The sequence below is a fragment of the Hemibagrus wyckioides genome, linkage group LG27, assembly GCF_019097595.1.
Source record: "Hemibagrus wyckioides isolate EC202008001 linkage group LG27, SWU_Hwy_1.0, whole genome shotgun sequence".
In the NCBI taxonomy this organism is placed as follows: Eukaryota; Metazoa; Chordata; class Actinopteri; order Siluriformes; family Bagridae; genus Hemibagrus; species Hemibagrus wyckioides.
Genome location: NC_080736.1, coordinates 7,925,833 through 7,939,479, shown reverse-complemented (window position 1 = coordinate 7,939,479; position 13,647 = coordinate 7,925,833). Strand labels below are relative to the sequence as shown.

Sequence of the window (13,647 nt, the reverse complement as noted above, 5' to 3'; positions counted from 1 at the left end):
TAGTCTGTCATCTATCTTTGTTCTCTTTCTCTAACACACACATGTTGATCACAGCTTTTCTTCTCTGTACATGTCTTTCATACCTATTTAAGCCAAGCTCTTCCTCTCCCTCTGTGGTGACTGAAATAATCCGTGAGCATGTAGTATAATTAAGTAATCGCTATGTTGTTAATCCGGCTCATAAGCTACAGTAGAAGCATGTATTTCAGACTGACTCATATATAACTCCTGAGTTATCAGATTATTATGTGTACATATAAACATTTTTTTTGTATACAGGATTGACTGACTTTTCAGTGTAGGGTTTCTATAACTGTGACTCTCTCTCTCTCTCTCTCTCTCTCTCTCTTTTGTAACAGAGCATACCATGTTCTGGGGAAGAGGGTTTTAGCAGTGAAGGTAAGAAGAGGCATCTACTATGCTTTATATTAAAGATGTGTATGAGCACTTACAAGAAGGGAGAAGTGGTTTAAGAGTGGGTGTTCAATTTGCCTTGTGAGTGAGTGTGTGTGTGTGTGTGTGTTTATCATCCATGGCAGATAATGATAAATGGCTGTTAACCTGGTGTTAATTGTGGCATACTAATTGGAGGGCAGGAGGAGTAAATGTAGCAGTCCATCACTCGACAGCTTACTGAAGGCCCTCTGACCTCAACTCACTGTCTGCACCTTCTACTCTGTCTCTTTCTCTCTCTCTCTCTCTCTCTCTCTCTCTTTCTCTATCCATATATCTCTCTCTTTCCTGTCCACCTGTCCATCCACTCTCGCTCTCTCTCTCTCTCTCTCTCTCTCTCTCTATCTGCCTGTCTGTCTGCTTGTCTCTACCTATGTGCAGGTGTCTGTGCTTGCGTCTCTCTCTCTCTCTCTCTCCTGTTTATCTGTCTATCCCCCCAATTAGTCTGTCTGTCTGTCTCTCTCTCTGTCTTTTTCTTTCTCTCTCTCTCCTGCCCATCTGTCCTTCCCCCATTTTATGTGTGTGTCTGTCTATCCCTACCTCTACCTCTGTCTGTTTGTGTCTCCCTATGTCTCTCTCTCTCTCTCTCTCTCTCTCTCTCTCTCTCTCTCTCTCTGTCCCCTTATCTACTGTCTTCCTGCTATGTTCCATCTCTCATCTTTCGGCGTGTACTCTGATCTTTGGCCAGCGTGGCCCAGTTCTCTGCTGCGCTGTGTGCCGGTAAAACGCGCCTAGCTGCCGTAAACGATCTCTCTCCACTGAGGGGTAACGGCACGGCCTCAGCCTTACTGCCTTACCTGTAATCAATTATTTCAATGGGAGGATGCTGATCTAACCTTAACTAAAGAAGCATTTTAGCTAATCTGAGGCTACATTACATGTGTTTTTCCACTCTGGTGAGCCAAGGAAGAGGGAGCGAGAAAGTGATAGAGTGGGAGAGATAGCGACCAATAGATACACTTCAGTATTGGTGTTAAACTACAGACTATTCAGCTGTGGCATTCCACGTTTTGTTTCCAGTCTGTTTGTGTTTAAGATTTTTTCCCAAATAACACTCAACAGCTGAATATTGAGGATCTTGTATTTATTTCAGAGTGTTTGCGCTAGCCTATTTTCTGGATGCATGTATAAAAGAGAAGAGTTTTATTGTAAAGAAGCTGATGTATTATGTGTGTTGTAGGTCATTCCTCTTGATATCACAGTGGAACTGCAGAAACAGATCATGTCTGAGCTGGAGATCCTTTACAAGGTCAGATCCATTTCCTCTCCATCCTATAAATGCATTCACTTCCAAATGTATTGTAACAGCAAGACCTATTTATTTAATCATTTTCCTATACTCTGAAGACGGTAGGGTTTGAAATTAAAGGATGAATAGATTTTCAGCTTTCATTTCCTGATATTTACAACTAGATGCATTCAACAACACAGAAGATGACACTTGTTCATTTGTTTTTAAGTTTTCAAAATTATTGTAACACGTACCACAATTTCTAGCAAAAAACAAAGGGTATTGCTCCTTCCAATCCTTTCAGAGGGTACTGTATATATTTCTCTTTCTCCGATTCTCTGATGTAAGCTTTGTAAAACTCTTGACTTCAATTATCTAATTCATTATTTCTTTGCTTTACAGTGCGACTCTCCGTACATCATAAAGTTCTACAGCGCCTTCTTTGTGGAGAACCGAATATCAATATGCACTGAGTTTATGGATGGTGAGTTTAATTTGATCAATAGTCATTGATGAGATTGGGTGTATTGTTGCTTCCAACTGAGTAAATAATTATCATCTAACATATGTCAATTTTAATTGTAATCATTGTGTAGGCGGGTCTCTGGATGTTTACAGGAGGATTCCAGAGCACGTGTTGGGCCGGATTGCTGTGGCAGTGAGTCTCATGATGATGATGATGATGATGATGATTATTATTATTATTATTATTATCATCATCTCTGGAACTTTGTTTAAAGCACACTCTAACTGTAATCACTCCTCAGCTGCTTTTCCTCATAAACTGTTCTAATCACTAATAATAATTACATGGCTTGAATTTGCTTCAGTTTCTTAAATTATTTTTATACATCAATCGACCTAAAGTTTGCCGAAATTATGGCTTGTCTAGGTGGTGAAGGGACTGACGTACTTGTGGAGCCTGAAGATTTTGCATAGAGGTGAGCGGAAGAGCTTCAGCTTTATCAATAAACCTTAGATAATTGGTGTTGTCTAGTAGCAGTTGTTCAGTACAACTGGGATTGTGGTTTTAAGAGTCTTCTCAAATGTTATTTTTTCACTGTTCTGATATCTATCATAGTTAATGAACTTTCACAGTTGAAGCTTATTTAATTTCCCCTGCAGTTAAACTTTTTTTTTTTTTTTTTTTGATGATGATGATGATGATGATGGAGCATGAGTTTGTATCTGACAGACGTAATAAAGAGAAGTAATGAACAGAGTTATTAAACAGCAAGCAAAAGCTTTACTAAACGATGTCATCTTCACTGAATGGCAGCGTAATATTTCAGCCTATAGCCCTGCTGCTTCAGAGCAGCCTCTGACATTGGCTAAAATCCAAACTGCCACAAAGTTCTTGATAATTATTAAACTTTATCTGATCACTTTGGCAGTGTGGGTTTATATCAGCATCATTACAGCTATTTTACATGATATATTTATTAATCCAGTAACAGAAATAAATGTGAAAGTAGAGTAGAACGCTTTGTGGATCGCTTGAGGCGTTACTTCTGGTGTAAAATGGGTTTAATTGGCAAACCTGAGGTACACTGTTGGAGTTTAAGACTTGTAATGGAATTATACTGCACATTATTGGAAAATGTATTACCTCTTCGTCCCGCGAGCTTCATATCTGGCAGCTCGCTCCGGCCCACGTGAGGGTATAAGAACGCTCGCAGTCCCAACACACGCCGTGAAAGTGCTGCTCTCTGCATTAAATTATTTCCAGATGAGGCTTTTCTTTTTCATATTTCTTCCCTGATTTTTATATGGATGTAATGCGTATTGAATAACCAAATGGTGACTGCAGAGTATAACCAGGTGTTCGTATATATCTGTGTATCCCTAGTACATGCTGTCACTTTACTACTAGACAATTTTTTAGATGACTAAACTGACTTAAAAACCGTCTCTATTATTAAAGAAATTGTCAAATAAAGTGGCATTGTTTCTGTACAGATGTGAAGCCTTCCAACATGCTTGTGAACACAAGGGGCCAAGTAAAACTGTGTGACTTTGGAGTCAGCACACAAGTATGTCCTGTTCTCTTGTTTGCTGTGTGTGTGTGAGTGAATGAGTGAGTGAGTGAGAGAGTGAGTGAGTGAAAGCCTATTTGCAGGCACGTTCCAATCTGATATGCATTGTCCTATCAGGCGTGATCTCTTCATTCTCTTCTTTCATTGTTGCCTGTCAATCCTGTGTTCCCACTGGGGATCAGTCTCTTCACTCTCTAACCCCATCTTCATCACTCATGTGTCTCTCAGCTCTCTAATTACCACACTGAGCAGGGGTGCATTTAAATTTAGTGTGAGTGTGTGTGTGTGTGTGTGTGGTGACAATAACCGTATCTTCGACTCCATCTCCAATACACACGCACACGGGTCTAACAATTAAATCCACACACTCCGCCTTTAATTAGTATTCATACAGTGTGCACCTGACCTATAGTTGAGGTGTTGGGGTGTGTGTGTGTGTGTGTAAGCGAGTGAGCGAGTGAGAGTGCACTTGTACACAACTCTTCTTACAACAATACAAAAAAAACAATTCCTTTTCCATCACATGCCCATTCTCTCTCTCACACACCCTCCCTCATTTATGCCATGTGCGGTCATTTCCTGTCCATGTTAACCACTTTTAAGGCATATCTGGGGAAAAAAACGACGCGTATTGCAAATTGTGTGATGTTTGGCCTCTCTGACTTTCATACAGTTATGATTTAGGGACGCACATTCTGGTATTCACGGAAAAAGTACTACACCTGCAAAATATCATAAAGCCATGTTGTAGCGCCATAGAGTAGGTTCTAGATCAGCTACCAGCTGTTACTGCATACCTTTAACCTTTCATTATAAGAAACACCATAGGTCTGAGTTTTTGGCTGATTTATAAAAACTCTTGAAAATGCCGTGTCTCTGCTTTTCTCTGCAGCTCGTTAACTCCATCGCCAAAACCTACGTCGGAACCAACGCATACATGGCGGTAAGTGAGCTAATATAATGTAGAATTGAGTCTGCTTTCAGTTTTATAACTTTATAATCAAGCCATTCATTAGGGTCAGCCTTAAATGATTCCCATAGAGATCATCTCAGATTGGCGACTTTTACCCGCACTAGACTTTAAACGATGACCTTGGGCACTTTAAGCATTCATAATCTGCAAAGAGCCATGCTTTAAACCAGTGGCATTTACGGAATCTCTTTATTCTCATTACAACCTTACGAATTTAGATACTGTAATTGATTCGCGATAATATCAGCGATGCCGAGTTATTTCATATATAAACTCGTCTCTGAAAATCTTTTAGAGGTTCACAGCTTTCAATCCACACATTATGTTCCCTCTGCTCTTTATTAGCAACCCAGCAGGGTGTGTGTGTGTGTATGTGTGTGTGTGCAGAATAGGGATATGATTTGTAAACTAAATGATATCCTGTCCTCTCTCAGTTGTTCTCCCTGAGGTCTGGCACACGGTGTTCAGTAATGGAGTTGATGCAGGTTGCAGCTGTCCTATCTGTAATTAGGTCAATATGGCATATTAGAGGATGAAAGGCCACTGAGAGCTCTGTATAACAGACCTGCAAGGAATTGTATAGAAATCTCTCGCTCGTCAATAGAGCATGCAGTAGATATACACATTCAGGGTACATTCTCTCTTCATCAGAGTTGCCCACAGGTACCTGCATTAGAGATGCAGCGAAATATGAATACACTATTAGAGTGTTCAGAACAAGCAAGTAAGCAGATGTCAAGCTTGAGAGACAAAGACCAGCTTTGTTAGTCTCCCATGCATTTACATTCATTCATTCATCCTTAGTAACTGCCTGGTCTAGTATCTAATGTTAGTCCATTCAGTTAAATTAAGCTGCTAATATAGATATTTGGAGGATTAAACAGATACAGATACTGTCACTGTGTTACACCACTATTGCGAACATTTTGTCCAGAACTGCTACAAGAACCTGAGCAGTACACCGTTCTCCATACGGCACTGACACCGACGTGGTTTTGTGTTTGAATCTAGTACATTAGTGTTGGGAAATATTTTTTTGTTAGTCCAGTATTGATGAGTAGGATAAAGTTAGGCTGATAAACTACATTAGTCACCTGACTGCATTACAGTCTCCTATATGGTTGATGTACTTGAAAACAATCATTCAGAATGGATATGATGTGAGTACCTAATAAACAACAGTTTCTGCATAGATAAAACAACCAAGAAATTAAAACACATGAAAATATATATTTGTTCTGATGTGTTATGTGTGTGTTTTGCAGCCAGAGCGAATATCAGGGGAGCAATATGGCATTCATTCAGATGTATGGAGTTTAGGAATCTCTTTCATGGAGGTAAAGCCTTGTATTGTACTGAGCTCTCTCTCGCTCTCTCTCTCTCTCTCTCTCTGTCTCTCTCTCGCTGCTGTAGCACAATCCTGATCTCAGAATTGGATTTTTTTTCAGCCTCTATTATGATTTTTCTCAAGTATCACCTCTTCATTGAATGTTCTGTCATTCGTATCCATGTTACAGTGTGCTAGGGTTCACTATCACTGTTTGAATATTATTTCTATATAAATTTCCTGGATAAAGATGGACAAAAAATGCAACTTTTAAAGAAAATTCTCACCTCGAATTCATGGTGAAAGCAGAATAACACAATTTTGGCCATTTCCTTGAATATAAAATGTATAAATTTACACCTGTGCTGCATGTCAGGTCGTATCACATCACCACAGAGTGGATTATTTTCCTAGAACAGCCAGATCCGTCGGTTGTTCTATCTGACACAGCATTTCAATGATGCCGAACCTTTTTAAAGTGAGAAACATGACGTATTTACGATTTGATTATTTTTCTCATCCCTATTCAAAGCATGAAGCTTTTAATACAAGCAGCAAACACACACTTCAGGCATTTTACACAATAGCAACATCTGTGGTGTGTGCATGGTTAAGCTCCAGATTGTTTTGTGTGTGTGTGCGCGAGCATGTGTTACAATTCATTGCTGCTATGAACTTTAGTGTGTTTGGTTGGGCTGTGTGTGTGTGTGTGTGTTAGCTAAGAGATATTAATAGTCCCTGCAGGCAGCCTGTCCAAACAGATGTTGGCCTACAGCTATGCATGGATCACACTCAGAATCTCCCACTGACTGCAGTAAAGACCTATGCGTGCATGCACACACACATGCACACAGCTCCTCTCGTCACTGATTGTCTCCTTCTGTCTTTTATTTCCACCTTTAACTATATTGGAGCCCCCAAAACACCCATCTATGCAGATGTGCATAACTATTTACTATTTCATATTCAATACAGAAAAATGGATGTGTGCATGCGTGTGTGTGTGTGCATGCATGTGTTTGTGCGTGTGTGTGCATGTGTGTGTGCACATGTAATAAAATTTGATATACTTTTTGAGGAAAGCTGTGTATTTAAAACTGTATCGATCATTCAGCATGTAATTAGTGCACCATGTTCTAAATATCCCTGTTTCTCCAATACATTTCTCAATCACTTGAGCAGTTGTGTTCCTGCTTTTTAATTTATTTTGAATGTATTTGAGTATCTAACAAGGTGTACATGTATCTCAATGCGAATTCCCCCGAAACGAACAGGCTACCGTTGAAATTCCTGAAGTAAATTTGCCGTGCTAGTAGTTTACATCAGCTCTATTGATTTTTAATTTGTTTTTGTCAGCAACTCTCAGTGGTTGTGACAAATAGGCTTCCTGTATTTGTCAATACTCTTGAATATCTTAACAATTATAACAGTCATTGATTTGGTGTAGGGAAAAAAGACATTTGTCAAATTTATTGACTGGGCTTTTTGTTGCTGATGCCCTGGTCAGTGAGATCAGTTGTGCTACTTCATGCCCTCACAGTCAAGAAGAATCAGCCAATGAACTTCACTGTTTAATCATATTAATCATCTAACTGGAGCCAGGAAGTTCCTTTGCTAATTCAGGTCAGAGATGAAGCGTGAAAATGATCTGACTACACTGTTTAGTCTGGTTTAATTAAGACTAAATGCTTCATGTAGACTTTTGAAGCATCACCATGTTACAGGTTATTCATTTAACAAGACCTTATTCCTCCTTTCCTTTTCCATTTCTCACTCTTACTGTCCCTCAGACATTCAGTGTTTGGGATGGAATAAATAACATCCACCACTCCTAAGTGTTTAAGCGTGTTGCACTCCAAATTGTCTGAACCCCTTTTTTTCTCCATCCAGTGGACGCTTCAGTCTCTTAGTCAGTTGCACACTGAGCCTTTTAAACAGTATTGTTCAGGAAAGATAAGCTGCAAAGGGGGAAAGTGTACAAGTTGAGCCCTTGCTGTCCGAGATAACTGGACTGAGCAGCAGAGGAAATTAAACAACATTTTGGGTATTATGTAAATAGGTTATCAGATATTTCAGGTAGACTGTGAATGTGAGGATGAGTGTGTCTGTCACTATCTTCTCTATTTGATTTGTATTAATTGCCTCACTGTTGTTGTTTTTTTTTTTTGCTTTCACAGCTGGCTCTTGGACATTTCCCATATCCCCAGGTGAGATTCTCTATGCTTTGTGCTTTTCCATACAGATACATGTAATAATCTGTAATACTCTATGCATATATATATATAGTTAAATCATGGCTATAACTTGTATAGTTATATAGAATGACAGTAAGGTCCAAACCATGGTATTTTTATTAGTTCTTATACACTGGGTTTTACAGTAACCACCAGGCACTTGGGATGTAAAGCTGTGGCTCATCAGCTTTAATTAAAATGTAGATACTAGAAAAGTTGCACATGCACACATTTTTAATAATTTCAGCCTGTAATTTCCTACAAAAACATGTTTATATATATATATATATATATATATATATATATATATATATATATATATATATATATATATATATATATATGACTAACCCAACCATTTTGCTGATTGATTTGTCATGAAATGGCAGCCAGTTTAAATTTGGCCAAGATCCTGATGAGCCTGTTATTTCTGCAGTCACACCAATTGCAAACAATAGATGTCCATTCTCTTAAGCTGCATTTAAGTCCATGATCATGACATGAAGCAACTTAAGAGTTAACATCAGTGATCAGTGTGAATTTCTCCTTATCTATCTATCTATCTATCTATCTATCTATCTATCTATCTATCTATCTATCTATCTATCTATCTATCTATCTATCTATCTATCTATCCGTCTGTTAGATCAGAAACTGGCTGTAGAATTGCTAAAAGTCTAATATTATTAGTCAGTAGTAGATAAAGACTTTACAGGACTGTAGGATAGTCTGCATACATTACAGTATGTAGTCACACACACTAAAGCTGCCTTTCTGAAGCACGTCGAAAGTGTGTAGGGGCTCTTTAATGAGGGAAATGTTGACTAATGCTCAATAAATTACTCCCAGCATGCCTGTTGGGTTAATTAGCATATTAAACCAGAGCAGCCACTCAGGGCAGCTCATGGAAAACAGGAAGAAACACTCTCAGAGGCTACATCAAGTGCCAAGACCTTGAGTGTTAAAATACATGTGATTATTTACATAGACAGAGTACGTACAACAGCTATACACATGATGCGGAGTAAGCTTAAGAAGGTGGTGCTTTTGTTCTGAGTTAATCCACATTTAGACCTTTTTGTGCATGCGTGTGTACCCCAAGCTCATTGCCTGAGGCAGAGCACATTTGTAAGTGTTTTTCACTGCTCTCTAGCCGGGTCTATTGTCATGTTAATACGGCAAGTGCTATTACGTAAAGTAGTCCCTGCACACACAAACACACAATAATAATCTCTTTGTACCATCAGACACATTTCACCCACTTCCCTCTGACCCAGGCTGGTATTTTAGATCCTGCTAAAACAATGCAGTTTCATAGATTCTGTCACTGTGAAAATAAAACTTGTCACAATCCAATTACTTCTAGGTCTCGCTGTGCCATATTTTACAATAAATGTATCTACTGTGAGAACCAATGTAGAGGGAATATTATAAGAAAAGGAAAATTGGGTTCTTAAGCTAGTTTGTGTGTGTCTTAAGACCTCTGTGTCATGTCAGCAGAATTGTAGTGCATTGCTCAGTCATTGGGCAGCGTCATCCACAGTTTGATTAGAGAAATGGTGATTTAAATCTGTAGGAACTTTTCTGTTCTTGGCAAACAGTGCCACGGGCACTACACTGAAGCTCGTCGTGTTTTTACACCCCATTAATTTATTACTCACCCTCTTCCTCTAATATCCTTTTCTTTCTTTTTCTTTCTCTCTCATTGCCTTCTCCGCCCCTCCGCGCCCCCCCCCCCCAATTCTCTCTTTACATCTCTAAATTTCATTTGGTGAGAAGAAAAGGGTCAAGAATGGAAAGGGAGAGGAGGAGAGAGTGAGTGAGTGAGTGAAGGGAAAGATAGGACCTCCTGCTGCCACTGCGTTTTTGCTCTTGATGTTAATTTTCACAGCTCCATATGGTGCTGCAGACTCTTCACCTACAGGCATCACAGGCACACACAGAGCCCAGTGTGTGCACATACACATGCACGCACACAGAGACACACACACACACACACACATGCGCGCACACACACACTACCTCAGGCTTGGCCTGTCATTTACAGCAAGCCATGCATCTGTGTGTTCTGACTTTCTCTCTCTTTCTCTCACATACACTCTCTCATGTATGCAAACAGTGACCCATGTAATGCTCCTTTGCCTGCTGGGATTCTTGAAGGTGTAAAAGGACACGAGAGATCAGAGCGTAAACTCGGGAAAAACCCAAACTTGGTCCGAACCGTTTGTGTGGTGTACGTCTGTTTTCTTCCGAATGTGTGCACGTTATCCTGTCTTGTCATTGATTATAAAAGACTCTTTAATTCCGTCTCACCCCATGTTGAGATTAATTTGCATTCTTTGTCAGGAGTTAATGGCGTCTCTCGATGGCTCGCTCGGAGAATCTTTGAAGACTGCAGACTCGCTGGCATGTGTATACAGCCGCCGGCGCTTTTTCCTCTGATTGATTTGTTGTTGCCTTTTGTGTTCTCCGGCTGTTTCTGTTTTGGATCGAGGTTTTTTTTTTTTTTTTTTTTTTTCCTTCTTCTCCCCTCCTCTTTTCATATTCATCCAAACATACTGTATGAAATTGCTTTTTGCTCAAGCTTTGATTTGCAGTTTGAATTAATAGGAAATGTTTAACTGATTTTACTTAAGTGGTCAAGATCGTGTTGAACATTTGTTTCCCCACATTACTGATCTGTCAGGAATATAAAATGATTTCAATACTGGAAGTTTTTTTTAACCAAGTCAGCTTTCATTTCACGTAATTAAAAGGTTAATTAGTTTGAGAAAACTTGAGATAAAATAGTCTAAAAGAGCTGGCAGGTTAGCGCGAATAACACTTAACTGGTGAATCGTCGAAAGTGGAAGCGGATCCTCTGTGGGAAAATGGAGGGGAATCCTTTGGTTTCTTCTTCCTATTCTTCACTTCTCACTGAAACCATACTTCTGTCTCAAAATGTGCATTAGCAGAGTATTCTGCTCCCTATATGTTATCTACCTGAATTTTTAGGTGCATCAAATCAACCTTCAGATGTTCTACATTTTATGGAAATGACAAATTACTGTGTGATATTAGCTGTTCATAAAATTGCTAGTGCCCTCTGATGGCTCTGTACTTTCCGCTCCATAGAGCACGCCGCGACCGCTGACTTTTTTTTTCCACAGTTGTAGTACATAATCTGGATATTATAGCGCACTACATCTCACTAAAGTTCCCAGTGTGAATTCCATTTCAGCAAATCCTTTTATAGGAATGTTTCACATGTCTGCATTTCTTTTTTTCTTCTGGGTTCTATAGTTTCTTCCCATTTGCCCAAAAACCTGCTGGTAGGTGGATTGGCTAGGCTTCAGCGTGAATGTCTATTTCCATGACCATGACCAGCATACGTCAGCTCACACTCGGTTAAAGCTTTATGCTTGACTTTATAGCATCTCTGTCTTGTATAATCTTGTCATTATAAATTATCTTTTTAAAAAATGAACTCACTGAAATGCAGAGCAAGACAAAAATGTTGAATATAGTTTTAAAAAGACCTGGCCAGGACAGATGGCTCGCCGTGGTCCTCAAACTGGTGTCCAGGGGTGTTTGTGAAGTAAAGCCATGGCGTGTGGGGAATATCAAATGTTGTAGTAGTGAAAATCGCAACTCACTATTACATTGTTATTATACCTGATAGTTGAATTCACAGCTTTTAACAACTTGATATCTGTAGCTCAATTGATGTGTTATTTTAAGTGTAAAGTCACACACTAAAAGCGTTTCGTCTCCAATAAATAACCAAGATATTATTATACGCATTTATACAATAAGCCTAATATTTTAAACCATTGGATTACATTCTCAAACCAAATCTAATTCCTGGCTGCAAACTTTTTAGGACCCCGACCTCAGCCATATCATTAATTATTATTCGGATTTAGTTGTAGCAGATTTTATCTCTGGATTGATGGCTTTAAGCTATCGCTGGTGCCTGTATGCTGACTCTTGCAGTATTTAAAAAATGCATAGCAATGTGTAATTGAAAGAGTGAACACCTGCAGAACTCCACTCCAGGAGCCCTTGATTTCAGCAGCGCGATGACGGCAGGACGACGAGGCCTGAGCGGATCAGGAGAGCGGCAGCCTCCTGCGACGATGAAAAGTGCCGTTTCAGCTCAATTGCCGAATGTGTGAGAATGATGCAGGCAGCTGGTGCTCAATCACCCTGATCAGACAAAAGCCCATCATCTCACTGCCTCGTCCTCTGTGCTGTTCGCAGGTTATACAGTTAGAGAGAAGAACCAGTTCTTTGTAGTGTGATTGAGTTGTATGCTTTTATGCTACTGCATGTTATATACACATTATCATAATGACTAGTTATAAAGAGACAACATTTTTAAGACAGCTTTGTCTCATATCATTTGACAAGCTGATATGTAGCAAATACGTGCGAGAGTTATGCCCAAGACACCTCTCCTGCTTAAGATGCACGCCATGCATCCACTTTTCCGACCCAGAGTCTCTGTTCAACCTGGAGGCAGCAAGAGGATCGACTCGTGCTGTGTAGCCGGGCCGCGCTAAATGAAGATCAGGCTATTAGCACTTTGTGTATTTTCATTATGCAAATGCCGTTAACACGATGTGCCCGCTCGTGGCCACCGGGCTTTTCCTCGCTTTTCCCCTAGTGATCATAAACGGGTCCTACTGCGACGTTTGTGATTATAACATGCTAATTACACATTGCCTTGCCTCCTTCATGCTGTCTCTAGCTTTTATTCCTAATCTTCTCTCCCTTTGTTTCTCTTTTTGCAGATTCAGAAAAACCAAGGTTCCTTAATGGTAAGTATTTGATGAGTTGTTTTGTTTTTTTGTTTTTTTAAAGAAATGAAAGCAAGCCCTTCTTTACTTCTTTTGATAGTCGCTCCGCTTGGTCGCCTGCCTCTAAAGTTAATACAATAAAACAATACGCCGGCACTTAACAGCACCGCATTCCGATGAGAGGCCATTAGAAATAATAGAGCGTTCTGGATCCAATGACTTTTTCTGTGTCTGAGTGCATTTGATTAATCTGAATCGCTACCTGTTTTGCTGCATTACTGATTCCATTTCCTGCTCACTGTAAAGAGATTGCGTGTGCTCTAATCTCCTCGTCTTCTCCTCCTCCTTCTCCACAGCCTCTCCAGTTATTGCAGTGCATCGTTGATGAGGTGAGTCCATGTCTGATGTGCCCGAGCTCCTAAAGCCGTGGCTAATGGGGCAGAAAGCTGCTGTTTTGTTTCCTAATGAAGCAAGGTGCTTTAGCTAAAGCCAGAGGCTGGAGGAGCTTAGTACGCTGAGATGGGTTGCCTGACCCTCGGTTAGCCTTTAAGCTGTACTTAGGAAAGTGATGGGGCTGGTTTAAACTTTGGACTGTTTCTTTGTCAGATTTTC

At 39.8% G+C, this 13,647-nt stretch overlaps 1 protein-coding gene across 1 annotated transcript in view; it reads left to right on the top strand.

Moving 5' to 3' along the window:
* Positions 1-13,647, top strand: part of map2k5 (mitogen-activated protein kinase kinase 5) — a 55,178-nt gene that overhangs the window by 20,884 nt on the left and 20,647 nt on the right. Inside the window, exons 9-19 of the mRNA XM_058381931.1 lie at positions 360-399; positions 1,634-1,702; positions 2,087-2,168; positions 2,281-2,342; positions 2,577-2,625; positions 3,644-3,717; positions 4,613-4,663; positions 5,959-6,030; positions 8,198-8,227; positions 13,030-13,056; positions 13,392-13,424. Coding sequence (XP_058237914.1) covers positions 360-399; positions 1,634-1,702; positions 2,087-2,168; positions 2,281-2,342; positions 2,577-2,625; positions 3,644-3,717; positions 4,613-4,663; positions 5,959-6,030; positions 8,198-8,227; positions 13,030-13,056; positions 13,392-13,424 — 589 coding nt within the window. The remainder of the gene's footprint in view (positions 1-359; positions 400-1,633; positions 1,703-2,086; positions 2,169-2,280; positions 2,343-2,576; positions 2,626-3,643; positions 3,718-4,612; positions 4,664-5,958; positions 6,031-8,197; positions 8,228-13,029; positions 13,057-13,391; positions 13,425-13,647) is intronic.